The sequence below is a fragment of the Narcine bancroftii genome, chromosome 7, assembly GCF_036971445.1.
Source record: "Narcine bancroftii isolate sNarBan1 chromosome 7, sNarBan1.hap1, whole genome shotgun sequence".
NCBI classification, from domain to species: Eukaryota; Metazoa; Chordata; class Chondrichthyes; order Torpediniformes; family Narcinidae; genus Narcine; species Narcine bancroftii.
The window spans coordinates 179,396,038-179,411,659 of record NC_091475.1 but is presented as its reverse complement, the minus strand read 5'-3'; the positions used below and the strand labels follow the sequence as shown (position 1 = coordinate 179,411,659).

General features: G+C 41.1%; 1 protein-coding gene across 4 annotated transcripts in view; it reads right to left on the bottom strand.

The window, feature by feature from the left end:
- The window catches only part of LOC138739455 (microtubule-associated tumor suppressor candidate 2-like), a 382,132-nt gene that overhangs the window by 218,709 nt on the left and 147,801 nt on the right, over positions 1 to 15,622 (bottom strand). For 3 of the 4 annotated variants that reach the window (XM_069891535.1, XM_069891537.1, XM_069891536.1), the window contains one exon: positions 10,570 to 10,776. In XM_069891535.1, coding sequence (XP_069747636.1) covers positions 10,570 to 10,776 — 207 coding nt within the window. Of the gene's footprint in view, positions 1 to 10,569; positions 10,777 to 14,625; positions 14,670 to 15,622 lie in introns of those variants that run through there. The other variant, XM_069891538.1, reaches the window with a different exon arrangement.

The window sequence follows — 15,622 nt, the reverse complement described above, 5'->3', positions numbered from 1 at the left end:
CCACTGGTAATTGCTGTATGATAACAAAAATACACATCAACCCCTACACTTTGCTTCCATTCACTGAGAATTTTGGATTTGGTCTGTCACTTACTGTAAATCCCTTGGGCTTTTACTTTTTTGATCTGCCTATCATACATGATATTCTAAAAAGCCTTGATAAAATACATATACTACCCACGTCAATAGTCTGTGCTACCTTTTAAAAAAAAAATCAATCACAATCCCCCAACAAATACGAGGAATGACCTTGAAAATCTGTGCCTTCCCAGATGAAGATTTATACACTCCCTCAGAAATTATATCAATAATTTACCCATACAAACCGCCCTGTACTTCCTCTCTTTATTCCTTCCTCAATTTTACAAAATGGTACATCAACTGTCCCCCAATTCTCTGACACTAATCTTGTAACCAGGAAATACTGAAAAACATAGGCAAAACCTACACTTCTTTTAACAATTTGAGATGAACTTCATGTGGGTCTGTTAATTTGCTATTTTAAAATATCATCTTTCTTTTTGACCTTTGAGGTCATTCAGTCCACTGAGCCCATGCCAGCTTCCAGAGTAATCTCATCAATGTAATCCTGATTTATATAACGCTAACTTGTATGTTATTAACATTTATTGTTCTTGAGGCGAGGAACCCACACAGGCTATGGGCCCTTGGAGACTGGTCAAGGGATTCACACTGGGCTGCGGACTGCTGGAGACTCTAGCACAAGAACTGGCTGAAGGGGAACCAGGTATTGGAACTGGGATGCGAGATAGCGCTGAAGGGTTCCTGATTCTGTCGGATGTTCTGATCTGAAGCTCAGGCTTGGACTGGACTCTGTGAGGGGATTCCTTTGCTTCTCTTTCTCTGTGAGGGGACTCCTTTGCTTCTCTTTCTCTGACTGTAAGAGGTACTTCAGGCAATTTCTGCCAATGGCGAATCTGTCTGCCATACGTCAAATGAAAACAAATTCTGTGTAATATTGCACTGTTGTAGCTGACCGTTACAAAGAAACACACACAGTGTGGCAGGTTAAGGTCAATTTATCAGGGCTGGAAAGGTTGCTTTCATACTGTTCAAGTTCCCGCTAGTTTTGCTGATTGGCTGAGTCAGCCATATGAATAATAGTGGGCGGGAACATCCATGCATACGGATACCCTTCTTCCCCAGCCTGTTTCTGCTGAGTTAGCTGGGCAGCTTGACCAACACCATTTTAGGTCTATTGGTCTGATGCTGCCCCAGCTTCTCCCCCTGCTGGTTCATTGACCTGGGAGTCACTTTCGCGATCTCGGTCTGCGTCTGCTGCTGCGCAATTGCGGCCACCACAGTCTTTATTAGATGACAATAAATTGAATCTTGATCTTGTTTCTCCTCCCAGTCACCTACACTAGGTATCATTTATAGTCGCCAATTAACTTAATTGCTAGTACACCAATGTGAGGTGAGAGATTACTGAAGCACTTGACCCCAGGGAAAACATACAAACTCCACACAGACAATACAGGAAGTCAGATTGAAATCTAGGTTGCTGGAGCTAAGAGATAGAGACTCTACCTGCAGCACCACTAAATTAATTCGCACTTCCTTTCTTACTATCCTTTCAATGTGGCTGCTCATTTTACATCTCAGGTTGTAAATAAAGTTGACTTAAATTTTCTTGTCGCAGGCAACTCTGTAGGAGACTCCCCCTTTGTAATTTAATGTGGCAACTCCAGAGTAACAAAGATATTTTGGTTTTAATCCCATCATCTTGAATGTTTTTGATTCCTTTTTGAATCCTGGCAGCTCTCTCTGCGATCGATTAAAGGGAAAATGAACTGCAGTGAATCTCATGTGATTATAGTAATTCATTTTATTTGAATTTGTGACGCAACTAATATTGTCTGATAACGACACAGAACATAGAAATGTACAACACAGGAACAGGACCTTCTGTCTATGCTGTCTACACCAAACACAATGCAAAATTAAACTAAAACTTGAGGATCAGACCTGTACACAATGCATACAGACAGAGAAAACATATACCGTCTGGCCTGCTATGTTCCTCCATCATTTTGTGTTTCTCCAGTTTTCCAGCATTTGCAGTCTCTTTTGTTTCAGAGAAAAGGCACTGTTTTGTCAAGATGTCAATTGAACACAGAACTGCTGGAGAATTCATAGTGTTCATATGAGGTAAAGATATATAACCAACATTTCTGCCCTGAGCCCTTCTTCAAGGTATGAGAGAAAAATGACAGGTGTCTGAATTAAAAGCTGAGAAAAGAAAGCTTCAACACGTCAAAACCAAAAATGACTTGGGAGGCTCATAATATGGTTATGATAGATCTTTGTAACCTCCATGATCAAAATCTATTACCTTGTGGGCTTGCTGGATATACACTGACACTTGTCATTAATTGAATGCTTCAGAATCAGTGCAAGTTTCTGCTGGATAGTCTCAATTGACCTCCTCACAGGAATTTCTATACCTGACTCAGGCCAAGACAGAGAGCATTTTGGTTTTTTGCTCTGGCTAAATTCTCACAACAAGGAGGATCTTGTTGCAATGAAGGCATGAGAGTCAGATGCTGGATCTTCCTTTGCTTTGATATTCTTGTTTCTCCTGCCCCACTTTAAGATCCCACAAAAATATAATAATTCACAGGTAGAATCATATTAATTTCCTGGTACTTTCCACATTAGCTCAAGGGTAAACTGCTTTCTCACCTAGTCAAGTTAAACACGGACGTTTGAAGTTATTACTGGATCCTGATTAAGTTTATGTGAATAAGGGTCATGCTAGCTTTGGGCAGACAGCTTAGCTGCTTGCCTAGAAGTGTTTACTGGTCAGTAAGTAAGTTGACTTAAAAAACCTCATTTGGTGATAGGAAAGTAAAAGTACCATTTCCTACTTTTTACACAATGTTTGAAAAAAAAAGAGGGAGAAAATTCATGGCTTTTTAAAAAATTAATGTAATTGTGTATTATATTTCAATAATTTTATTAAGGGTGTTTAACATTTGTTTCATGCTGTTTTATCCTTATTTCTTCATTTACCTAAATCGCCTTATGCCCGCAGAACCATTTGCAGAAGAAAATTAAAGATTAAATGCAATTATCAGCACATGAAATTTAGTGTAAAACATGTAAGAATAATAAACATTGTTTAATATATTCAAGGGAGCTGATAAAGGAGAGTCCCAACAGGATGCTGGCTTTAGCATATCAGATAAGATGGTTCTTCCACACTGCTCATTGTGGTAGAATTTTAAGGGCCACAGACTGTTAAAACAAAACACTACCGCAATTATAAATAGACCTTATCAGGAGTGTGGTATTCAGTCTTGGATGCCCATTTTAGGAAGGTTATACTGGGTTTAGGAAAATATGCATTATATAACTTGATCACAAAGTGATCATGTAATAAACCAATTAAGACCTTTAAAATATTACAAAAGCAAAGCACTGAAGATGCTGACTAAAAATAAACTTGATAAACTACAATTTAGTTCACTATTAGGCCACTGTATAACCTTGCATGTGAAAATTAAGTTTAACAATTTCAAATAATAATCCCACATTCCCAGTTTAAAATCTCCAGACTCATTTTTAGGCATTGTATAATCATCCCTCATCTTACACTGCCATTTGCTTTTCTTTTATTTCAAACACAAATGGGGGAATGAGAAATAAAAACAAAAAATCTGGAGAGAGTGAAAGAGGTCATGATTTAAGCTAATGAAGTTTCATCAGAACTGGTTAAAAGTTATAAACCTGAAAGATTAACTGTTTCTCTCTCCTTAGATGCTGTTTGACTTGATCTTTATTTAGCGTCAATGTCGTCCATTTGATCAAAAACATTAAATTTTATTCCACAAACATATTTCTCCTTTTATTTTTAGACATACGGTACAGTAACAGGTCATTTCAGCCCATGAGTTCGTGCTGCCCAATTTACACCCAATTAACCTACACCCCCTGAGGAAAACCCATGCAGACATGGGGAGAAAGTACAAACTCCTTACAGATAGCATGGGATTCGATCCCAAGTCCCAATCACTGCTGTTTAAAGGCGTTGCACTAACCGCTATGCCAACCTTGCCACTTTTCATCCATTTAAAAGGCAACATAACATAGACATCCTTTTCAGCCTGCAGGTGTCAGTCAGGTCTATTACTGCATGTGTCTGAAAATAGAGTGGGTAATTTGTGTGAACAATACTCCACTCCCTGTATTGCTGGTGAAAATATCCTCCTTGGGTTCAAAATATAATTTCTGATGCCAAGCTCTTTGTTGATCAAATGGTTGCCTTGACTCCAGCCTTTGACACAGAGTTGCAAAAAACCCTTCAGATCTCTAGATATCAAAACTAAATGAAGTCATAAGGCACCTCAAGTCTTCCTCACAATTTATAAAGATTTTGGTTGGCTATCTATGTTGACTTCTTAGCTGTAAAGTAATTCTCTTAGTACCCATAAATTTATCAATCTTAGTATTAAATATTCCAAACAATTATCAACCACAACCCTGTAAAAAGGATAGAATGCTAAGGTTCATAATACTCCTTTCTCCTCATCTTAAATCAAATGGCTGATTCTTATCGTTAGTAAAAACACAAAAATGCTGGAGAAACTCGGCCAGCTTCAGTGTCCATAGGAAGTATAGGTATATTACTGAAGATTCGGGCCTGAGCCCTTCTTCAAGGTACAAGCAAAAATCAGATAGGCACCATTTGAACAAATGGAAGTAAATTTTAAAATAAGAATACAGAATAATGCAAACAGACACTGTACATTTAATGCTAAGTATTTAGGATGAATTTCTGAAACTTATTTATCCCAACTAACTCTATACTATTTTTCATTATCAAGGGAATATATCTCAGAGCTGATGCTACTCTATTGTCCATTCCTGGAATATTGTTGCCTAGGTAAGGTTTTTCTACTTTAGTAATTTAAGAACGATTAATCAGATTGATGAGAAGCTCGATGGGCTCTGCAGGTCAGGTAGAATCTATAGAGAGAAACTATCAATCAATATTTTGAAATATTGACTGACAAGAGTCACAACCTATAACATTGACTTACCATTTCTCTCCATGGATGCTGCCTGACCCGTTGTGTCTCTCCGGCTACTCGTTCTTTGCTCATAGATTTTTACATCTGCAGTTCTTATATTTCATCAGATTTATCCTTGGAATGACAGGTTTATCACATTGGGCCTATATTCTCTCGAGTTTAGTCAAATAAGAGGGACCTCAATGAAATTCACAAAAGACATGAGACTCAACAGGGTGGAAGCAATGATGATGCTTGCCTTTACTAAATTGTAAACACCATAGTTCAGGGGTGTCAAACTCCAATTCACAGAGGGCCAAAATTAAAAATTTGGATTAAGTCGTGGGCCAAACTAAATATTTATTGAAAATTTTCAACAACATCTGCATGTTTTCTCTTCTTTCAATATATGTAATGTTAAACTTTTTCTTAATAAAATAAATGTTTAATTATAGTTTTGGTTAAACTCTTTCCAGAAGAAGCATTAACAAATGAGAAATAAAATATTCAATAAATAATATTTCTCTTATAGCCTTTAAGCTCCTTTTAATGTATTTTTTTTCACAACCCAACAAGTCAAAAAAATAACAACTTGCTTCAATGACAAACAGGTTTGTCTTTTAAAATGATGAGCATACAGTCTGCCTCCCACCTGTCTTGAAAGGTCCTGTTTTCTGTCTTTCGTTTGGCCATTTTTCGTAAGGGGTTTATTACATGTGAGTTGGGCGACAGGTCGCAGATGCTAATGAAAGTAAAGAGAGGAGGTGGGGGCGATTAGTGGGCTGACGGGCCGGCACCAATGCATTTGCAAAGCATTCTGGGATTTGTAGTATTAGCTGTGCATGCGCTATACTGGCGCAGCGGCCAGCGGGCCAGCTCCAGTACATATTTGATATGATCTTGCGGGCCAAATATAATTATATCATGGGCCAAATTTGGCCTGCGGGCCTGAGTTTGACATGTGTGCCATAGTTCATACCCACATTGAAATTCCCTACCCAAGAAGCCTTTGGAGGTTCATCTGCTGAATATATGCAAGGCAGTGATTGTTTGATCTTTGAAATTAAAGTAAATGAAGATACATAGTATGAGTATAGGAGTATGGCATCAAAGTAAATGATCTGCTTGAAATGAGAGCCATAAAACAAGGAGCCATATGGCTTTTTTGTTTTCTATTTCCTATATTCTTGCACCAAATTCATTGTGAATCTTTAAATATCAAAGCTGTATGAACATTTAAAAATATTTCTGCAATTTATTCTTTGCTTTCATCAATATGTATGCATTTACCTAATGTGGTAAACCACTGTTATGCTACCATTGGCTGCTGCCAGCTGGACACACCTCCCAAGACTGATCCTACCCAAAGCCCTATGCATACTCCCATTTCCACTCTGCCTTGATCAGTCAATGAGATTGACGGCTGTTCCAGTCTGTAGTTAATAAAAGCCTGTTGGTTTCACAATTCCAGTCTTTCGTGATTATTGATGGTGCATCAATTTTATTAACTATATATTTTAAAAAAAAAGCTTGAAACAGTACCCGAAACCTGAGAATCTCAACATCAACTCTCAATCGTTGGATGCCCCAAACACATTGGAACTCTGGCCACATAGTTTTGAAGTCTTTCTGGCAGTGGCCACTGACGTTATCACCATGGATGCTAACTGACTGAGATTACTCTTCTTGTGAGTCGGACATCAAGTATTCCTGATGATCACCGATGCCAGCTCACATCCAGTAGCTATAGAGATCTTCAAGGCCCAGTATCGTAAGAAAGTAAATGAGATCTAAGCCAGGCTCCTCCTGGCCACCAGAAAGCACCCAGGTATTCAAGTGCTGAGTACTTGTGGGTCCTCTGAAGCTTCTGCAGAGCATGCAACTGTAAGGCCATAATGTTGAGGACCTCATCTTGGATGCTTATGTAGCCGGTATCCATTTTAAGTACATAAGACAGAGACTCCTGGAACAAAAGGTATTTGATTTGATAGTTGAGCTGACAGAGACACTGTAGGTGGCCCTCCAAAATTTGGATGATTACTCAGCTACCACTTGGTCATCACTATCCTGGGACGAGGAATCATCCTGTGCCATGAGCGAATGGTCACCCACACCATCCTAGCCCTCTAGTGACCTGACCTTGGCCGCCTTTGTGGGTGATTTCTCTCATTGCTACTTCTGCAGGCAGAGTAAGCACCCAAAGAAATGCTGCCCTGCCAAGGACGCGATATGTGCTAGGAGCAGGAAAAATGGACATTATGCCAAGGTTTCCCAGTCCAAAACACCTACAAAACTAGCAGCGCAGTTTGCGGACATCAGCACTCAGGACAGCGCGATTGGCGCCATCTCCTCTATGAACTAGCGATGCCATATGTGACCCATAGGGGTTCCCATTTTGGACCGTGCGTCAAACACCAATTTCTCAGGTATACGACACCACAAGGGAACAGCGAGGGTGGCCATCTTGATATCTCGGGATCATGATCACCCATCGGACTCAGGCAGTGAGTCTATACTGGTTATCATCATCCTGAACCAAGAGGCACCACACAAACTTGCCAGGTCCATGATGGACGTCCAGGTAAATGGGCGTGTTACCAACTGTATATTCGATAGTGGGAGTTCAGAACGTTTTATCCACCCCAATATCACTAAGCACCCATCCCTTAAAGTATGGCCTGCTAAACACAAGATATCACTCACGTCCAAATCACACACGGCAGGCATCTATGGGTTCTGCATAGTGATCCTGACTGTTGGAGGCATAGTTTACAAACATTTCAGGCTACTTGTCATGTCACAACTCTGTGCCCCCTTGCTACTGCTGGACTTCCAATGCCAACTTCAAAAAAGTGATATTGAAATTCGATGGGCCTCATCCCCTCTTACCGTTTGCAATGAATAATTCACAGATGGTCCTCTGCATGTGACCTTTAGCCTCTCGAACCTCAAGGTTGACACCCCCTTCCAATGCTTACCAACCCCACCCCTGACTGCAAACGATGGCCACCAGGAGTAGATGGTACTGTGCGGCAGACAAGGCATTAAGTCAGAGGTTCAGTGCTTGTTGGGAGAGGGCATCATTAAGGCCAGCAATAGCCTTTGGAGGGCCCAGGTGGTTATGGTAAAGAACGGGGAAAAGAATAGGATGATCTTAGACTACAGTCAGACCATCAACCAGTACACACAATTCAATGTGTACCCCCTTCCCCACATTCCGGTATGGTCAACCAGATTGCACTACCTCACCGGAAAACAATTCACTCATCTCACGGATCAGTAAGTGGTCGCATTCATGTTTAATAATAAGAAAAGGGGAAAAAAATCAAGAACGATAAGATCCTCAGGTGGAGAATTGAACTGTCCACTTACAACTACAACATCCTCTATGGGCCTGGAAAACTTAACAAGCCGCTGAACACTCTAACCCATAGGACTTGTGCCAGTGTCCAAATGGACAGACTGCAGACTCTCTGTAAAAACTTCTGTCACCCCAGAGTAACTAGGTTTTTCTATTTTATCAAAGCTTTGAACCTACCATACTCCGTTGAGGAAGTCCAGACAATGATTAAAATCTGCCAGGTCTATGTCGAATGCAAACTGCAATTCTACCGATCAGACAAGGCACACCTGATCAAAGTTACCCACCCCTTCGAGCACAAAGCATTGATTTAAATGGGCCCGCCCTTCCTCTAACCGGAATGGCCAATTCCTTACAATCATCAACAAATAATCCCGTCATTTCATGCCCAGAAAGGATCACAGCCACAGTTATCAAGGCCCTCCACAATATCTTCATGCTGCATCCACAGCGACTGGAGGACCTTGTGAGTGATGAGCTGCAGTAGTACCTGCTGCCCAGGGGCATTGCCACGAGCAGGACCACCAGCTACAACCCTAGAGGAAACAGGCAATTGGAAAGGGAGAATGCCACGGTCTGGAAAACCATCCTCCTGGCACTGAGGTCAAGGGGCCTCACTGTCTCTCAATAGCAAGAAGTCCTCCCAGACGCACTCCATTCCACCCGGTCACTTTTATGTTCAGCCACTAACAGCACGCCTCACGAATGGATGTTTGCTTTCCCGAGGAAGTTTGATTCAGGGACTACTCTGCCCTCCTGGTTCACCTCCCCAGGACTGGTCATGCTTCAGAAGTATGCCAGACAATCTAAGACTGGCCCACTGGTCTGCCTCCTCCATGCTAACCCCCCAATATGCCTACATTTTCTTCCTGACAGGTGTGAGGAAACGGTCTTGATTTGGGATATAGCACTATCAGCGGCCTCTCCAACTACCATTGGCCACCAACAGACACTTCCCCTACTTCTGCCTTCGGGATCCCTGAGCCTGCAGCTGACCACTCTCCATACCTAGCTACTGTTGTCACCAATGATGCACCAGCACCACACTCCCTTACTTCTTCACCTGATACCCCCCCACCCCTCGACAAACTGTAATCAGTGAAGACAGGCCAACCTCACAAGCTGCTCAGGACACTATGGCAGTGTCCCAGCCATTACCACATCACTCGCTGGAGCAGAGGAGACCTCCTGACAGATTTAATCTGTGAAATATATATATATGTATATTTGTTTCATCTATTTTTTTCTCACCCCGCAGGACTCTTCTTAAAAAGGAGGGTGTATGAGGTAACCACTGTTATGCTACAATTGGCTGCTGCCGGCTGAGACTGATCCTTCCCATAGGCTTTTGCATACTCCCCATTGCACTCTTCCTTGATTAGCCAATGAGGTCGATGGCTGTTCCAGTCTATAGTTAATAAAAGCCTGTTAGTTTCACGATTCTAGTCTTTTGTGATTATTAATAGCACATCTCCAAAGAATGCAATTCAATGGCTAATATGGCATCAATTCTGAACAGGATTTACTTAGTATAGATGCAAAAAAATGACAAACAGCTTATGTTCTAACCCATTTCACTTTGATTTGAATTCAGTCACAGTACAATATAATGTAAATATTATGAAGTTGTATTTCATTTTAAATCTTTTTTTTTGATTGCCAGGGCATACAGGGAGCAAAATTTGTATTCCTTTAGTAATGTATAATCAGAAGTTTAATATTATTCTCTTGGTTAAGAAATGCACATCATAGATAACAGCCTGAAACGGAAGCTGGTATTCAATATAATTGCAGCCCAAACCTCCAAGTTCCAACACTGTATCTGCACCATCTCCAATGAATCCTGTTTGCAACCTTTTCAATGACTTACAACATTCTCCATAATATTCATCTGGAACACTTGCCTCCCAAAGACTAACGTTACATGATTTTACATGTAGAATACCATAAGATGACAAGGAGTCAGGTTTTAGAATTAAAAACCCGTAGATAAGTCAAGTTGATCATAAAAAAAACTCTCCATGTAATGTTACCACACTTTACCTATTTCAGAAGTCTGATTACTTATAAGAAAAATTCGGAATGGCCATTCTGAATCTAATAAGGTTTTAACAAGGATAAAATACAAGACATTTTCACGATCAAATGTAAAAAGTTTGAATTGCAGCTTACAATTTGCAGCTTTGCTGTGGTCACTATGTACACTGTCATTTGATTGGTTACTTGACACTGATGACAAACTTGAACTTCTGACAAATCCAAAAGCCATAAGTTTAGCTGCTGGCAATCGAGAGTATCCAGGAGGACGAAGTCCAGAGTGCCCAGGTTTAGGTAGACTTGATCTTTGGACAATTGGTATCGTGTGTTTTTTCTGTTCCACTAAAAAGCAGAAAAAAGGCAAAAAAAATTGAAATATGAACTGACATAACCCATAACAAATCAAAATATCAAGAAATAGAAATCCATACAATGAAGATTTTTAAAAAGTGAGTGTCAATAATTGTCATAGAAAAATCTGTCAGTCATTCCATTCAAAGTTATTGTTAGATGATTCACAACATAATAAATCACAGGAATAAGAAAACATGACATGCTGTAACTGAAACAGTTCAATGATTATGATACTAGGAATTATATGCTATTAATTTAAAGTATCTGCATATTAACAATTTATGTAAGGAGAAATTAAACAGATGTCTCAAGTCTTCACAAAACCGATGCACAGCTGAGACACAAATAATCTACCTTTATTATGAATACAGGCTCATTCAATTCCACACATACTCCATTTCGTGCCATCAGAGAATCTCAACGATTCAGACCCTCTGAAATGCAGTTACAGCTTATCATAGAAAAAGGCAGGAGCTAATTTGCACATGGGCAGAGTCCCACAAAAAGCAATTTGATAAATAACCAAATCCACCTTGATGGATATAAATGTGAGGCAATTTCTCTGCTTAGCTCTGAAGTGTTCCATGAAATCTTGCACATCATGGAGGAGAGCTTGATTTAAATTACTGCTCAAATTACGAATGTGACAGACTCACAGAGTAAGTATCAACCTGGATAAAATATTTCAGAGGACATTCCTTCTCATCCCCTACCATCTATTTGTGGACTAAGGCCAGCACATCCTTTCTTAAATGAGGAGCACAAAACTGCTCACAACACTCCAAGTGAGGTCTCTCCAGTGCCTTATAAAGCCTCAACATTACATTGCTGCTTTTATATTCTAATCCTCTTGAAATGACTCTCAGCATTACATTTGCCTTTTTCACCACCAACTCAACCTGCAAGTTTATCTTCAGAGTATCCCACATCAGGATACCCCAGCCCCTCGCATCTGAGAATTTTCAATTTTCTCCCCCTTTAGAAAATTGTCTGCTCATTTACTTCTTCTACCAAAGTGCAACCTCGTACACTTTCCAACACTATTTATTTCATTTCTCTGTACATTCTTCTCATCTGCAGTCTCCTTCAATATTACCCACCTTCATATCATCCACAAAGCCATTCATTCTATAATCTAAATCACTGATAAAACAACATAAAAAGAGGCAGCCATAACACCAACTCCTATGGAACACCACTAGCAACTGGCAACCAACCAGAATATGGTCCCCGTGTTTTGATTCTCTGCTTCCTCCCAATCAACCAATACACTACACCTGCCAGTATGTTTCCTATTATACCCATAGGCTCTTATCTTGTTAAGTTTCCCTTTAGGAAACGTGCTGCTGGCTTTGGCCTATCTTTCATGTGCTTCCAAGAACTCTGTAACCTCATTCTTGACAATCAACTCCAAAATCTTCCCAACCACTGATGTCAGGCTAACTGGTCTAAAATTTCCTTTCTGCTGCCTCCCTCCCTTCTTGAATAGTTGAGTGATATTTGCGATTTCCCAGTCCTCTGGAACCATGCCAGAAACTATTGATTCTAGAAAGATCATGACCAATGTCTCCACAATCTCTACAGCTACTTGTTTCAGAATCTAAGAGTACAATCCATCAGGAGACTTACCTGCTCTTAAATAATTTAGCATTCTGAGCACATTTGCTTTGTAATAGTATCTGTGCTCATTTCCCTTCCCTGATACCTTGGTCATCTAGCACAGTAAGGAACGATGTAAAATACTCATTTGGCTCCTCTCCTGTCTCCTTGTCTCCAATTATTATTCTTCCAGTGTCATTTTCTACTCGCCCTATATCTATTCTCACCTCGCTTTTGCCCTCTATATACATGAAGAACCTTTATGTATCCTCTTTTGATATTATTTTTAGCCTATTTTCATACTTCATCTTTTCCCTCCTTTTGTGTTTTTTTAGGTCCACATCCCAGCTACTGTTTGGATGTCTGTACTGCCAAATGTGTCCTTTTACCCTTGCCATTTCTTAACAGTGGATTTGTGTAAATGGATCTAACTGGTTGGCATGAACTTGTTTGATTCAATGAGCACTGATGATAGATAGTCTGGTGGGATTGGTTTGGTGATGTTTAAATGTCAAAGAATGCCTCTTGCTATTGAATATGTGTGCAGACATGTTTCTCTCAGGGAGGATATACACTAGTGAGCTGAGTCCTCAGAATTCAATGCTAGTGTCAGATCAGTGTTGTACCATGATGATGTGCTATTAATAGATTTATCTGACAACTCAACATGAATCTGATGGATATTCAAAATCATGCCAGCTTTGCCATCTGGCATAACTGGCACAAGGATTCTAAGGCTTCTGAAGCAGTGAATGCAACAGAAATTATCACATCCCTATGAGCTCATAATCTAAGCAACTCATTTCAGGCCTTTGATTCAGCATTATTTTACTTTAATGACCTATGATGCCGACAGCTAATTTGTAAGCTATCCTCATTAGTGAGTTAAGACTGTAGCAGAAGAAATAGCAACATTGGAAAGAATCTCATCAGAAAGCACCCTGCAAACTGACTTTCCAATTCCACTGATTTATCAGTCATTTATTTCCTCAAATTTTATTGTTATTTAAAATGAAGGTCATCTGTGACTCGTTCTGTCTCAGAAGGTTGTGGGTATGAGTTCTATTCCTGAAACAAATTATGTCGGTTTATATTCCCAGTGCAATACTGAGGGAGATCTTGATTTTCAAATTAAACATTAAACAAAAGCGCAGTCTGGTCCCTTAGGGAAACATAAAAGATCCTAAAATTATTTTGTAGAAGTGTATTGGAGTTGAACTTCCATGTCATGGCCAATATCTAGCTCTCATTAACAGCTCAAGAACAAATAATTAGGTTGTTCTTTCTTTGTTATTTGAGGGAAATTACATTGTCGAAATTGGTTGCATTTCAAGAAAGCTTCGTTTATTGTAAAACTCCCTGAGAGATCAAAAGCCACAGAAGGCACAATAAAATTTATGGCTTTAATCATTTATCCCATAATTCTGTCAAGCTTGTTCCATTGCCCTCTTGGGTTATACATTTCACACAGAGATGTGATTGCACCAGAGAGCATGCAGAGAGGTTCACAAGGATGCTGCCACAACTGGTGGACTTGAATTATAAGGAGAGACTGGGACTGTTTATTTTTCTGGAGTGAAGCAGGCTGCAGGCGAATCTGACAGATAAAACAAAATCTTGAGGGACATAGATAAAGTGAATTGTCACAGGCTTCTGCTCAGAATAAAGGAGTTTGAAACCAGTGAGAGGGGTAAGATTTAAAGAGGACTTGAGGGCCAAACGGTTTACATGCGGGGTTGTTGCGAAACAAACTGCCAGAGGAAGTGGTAGGGGTGGGTACAAATACAATATTTAAAAAAAAATCATTTGGACAGATTCACAAAAAATTCTGTAGACACTGTGGTTGAAGTAAAAAAATGGACACTCTGCTGGAGAAGCTCAGCAGGTTAAACAGTGTCCTTTATGCAGCAAAGGGAAAGATGCAGAACCCATGTTTTAGGGTTGAGCCTTTCATCAAAGTATGAGAAAGTACCAGCAAGCGTTTGAACAAGAGTTGGGGGGGGGGGGGGCGGGCGTAAAGGCAGGAGATCATGTGGAGAGAGGGAGGGGTCAGCAGCAATGAGGGGAAGGAAGGATGACCGAGTGGACAGAGGAACTGGAAAGACAGGAAAAGGGGGAGGGGAAAGAAAAGGCAAGCAGGTTTAGAGGAAGGCAGTAAAGTCAATAGGCACTTTTAAGCTGCAGCACTTGGGTAGCCCTTTTAAGCTGCAGGGAAAATAGACTCATTAAATCACCAACCTGGCAATTTAAGGGGGATCCCACCCCTGCGATGATGCGGTAAGTGATGTGGCAAGCGCTCAGGGGAACTATCAGTAAGACTCTCTCCCCCCCCCCCCCCACAATGGCTGTCAGTCTCCACCCACTGTCAATTACCACCCCCCCCAGTCAGTCACCCACCCCATCAGTCACGACCCCCACCGTCAATCAACATCCACCCCATCAATAGTGTCGCCCTCAGCAAATTCCCATGGCCACGTTGAGCTGTCATAACCAGAGTGGCATGCACAGCAGCGGCAGTTTGCACCCCCCTCCCCCCGCCCCGTGGCATCAACCTCTTTCCCCCTCTCACCCCGGGCCCTGTGGCAGCAGCCCCTCTCTCCCCCGTTGATCGTAGCAGGCACTTCAGCCAGGGGTCCCCCTGTGATGTCAGCTGACGTCACAGGAGTAACTGGGTTGGCCATTTTCCTGTTCAAGCCACCAGTGGACGCAACCTGGTTAAGTTTAACCGGGTTCCCTGACTACCTCAGAGGTAGATCAGGGACCCAGTTGGATTTGGACCATGCTGACCGGTTGGACCCTTTCAAGCTGCCGTATAAGTGGGGTGCTAACCGGGCAAATTGCCCATTTAACCCCATTTTACTTGGTAGCTTGAAAGGGCCTAATGTTAATGTCATCTGGCTGGAGGGTGCCCAGATGGAAAATAAGGTGTTGTTCCTTCAATATGTGGGTGGTCAGGGTGGGATAGTACACAAGACCTTGGACTGACATGTGAGTACGGAGTATGACATAGAATTGAAGTGGTTGGCATCTGGGAGGTCACTGTGGTTGCAAACGGAGCAAAGGTGCCACTCTACCACTGGTCTCTCTGAGGTAGAGAATGCCACAAAGGATACACCAGATGCAGTAAGTCCTTTGGATGGAAGTGAAATGTTACTTGAAAGACCTGTTTGGGTTCCCAGACCGTGGTGAGGGAGGAGGTGTGGGTACAAATGTTGCACCTCTTGCAGGCACAGGT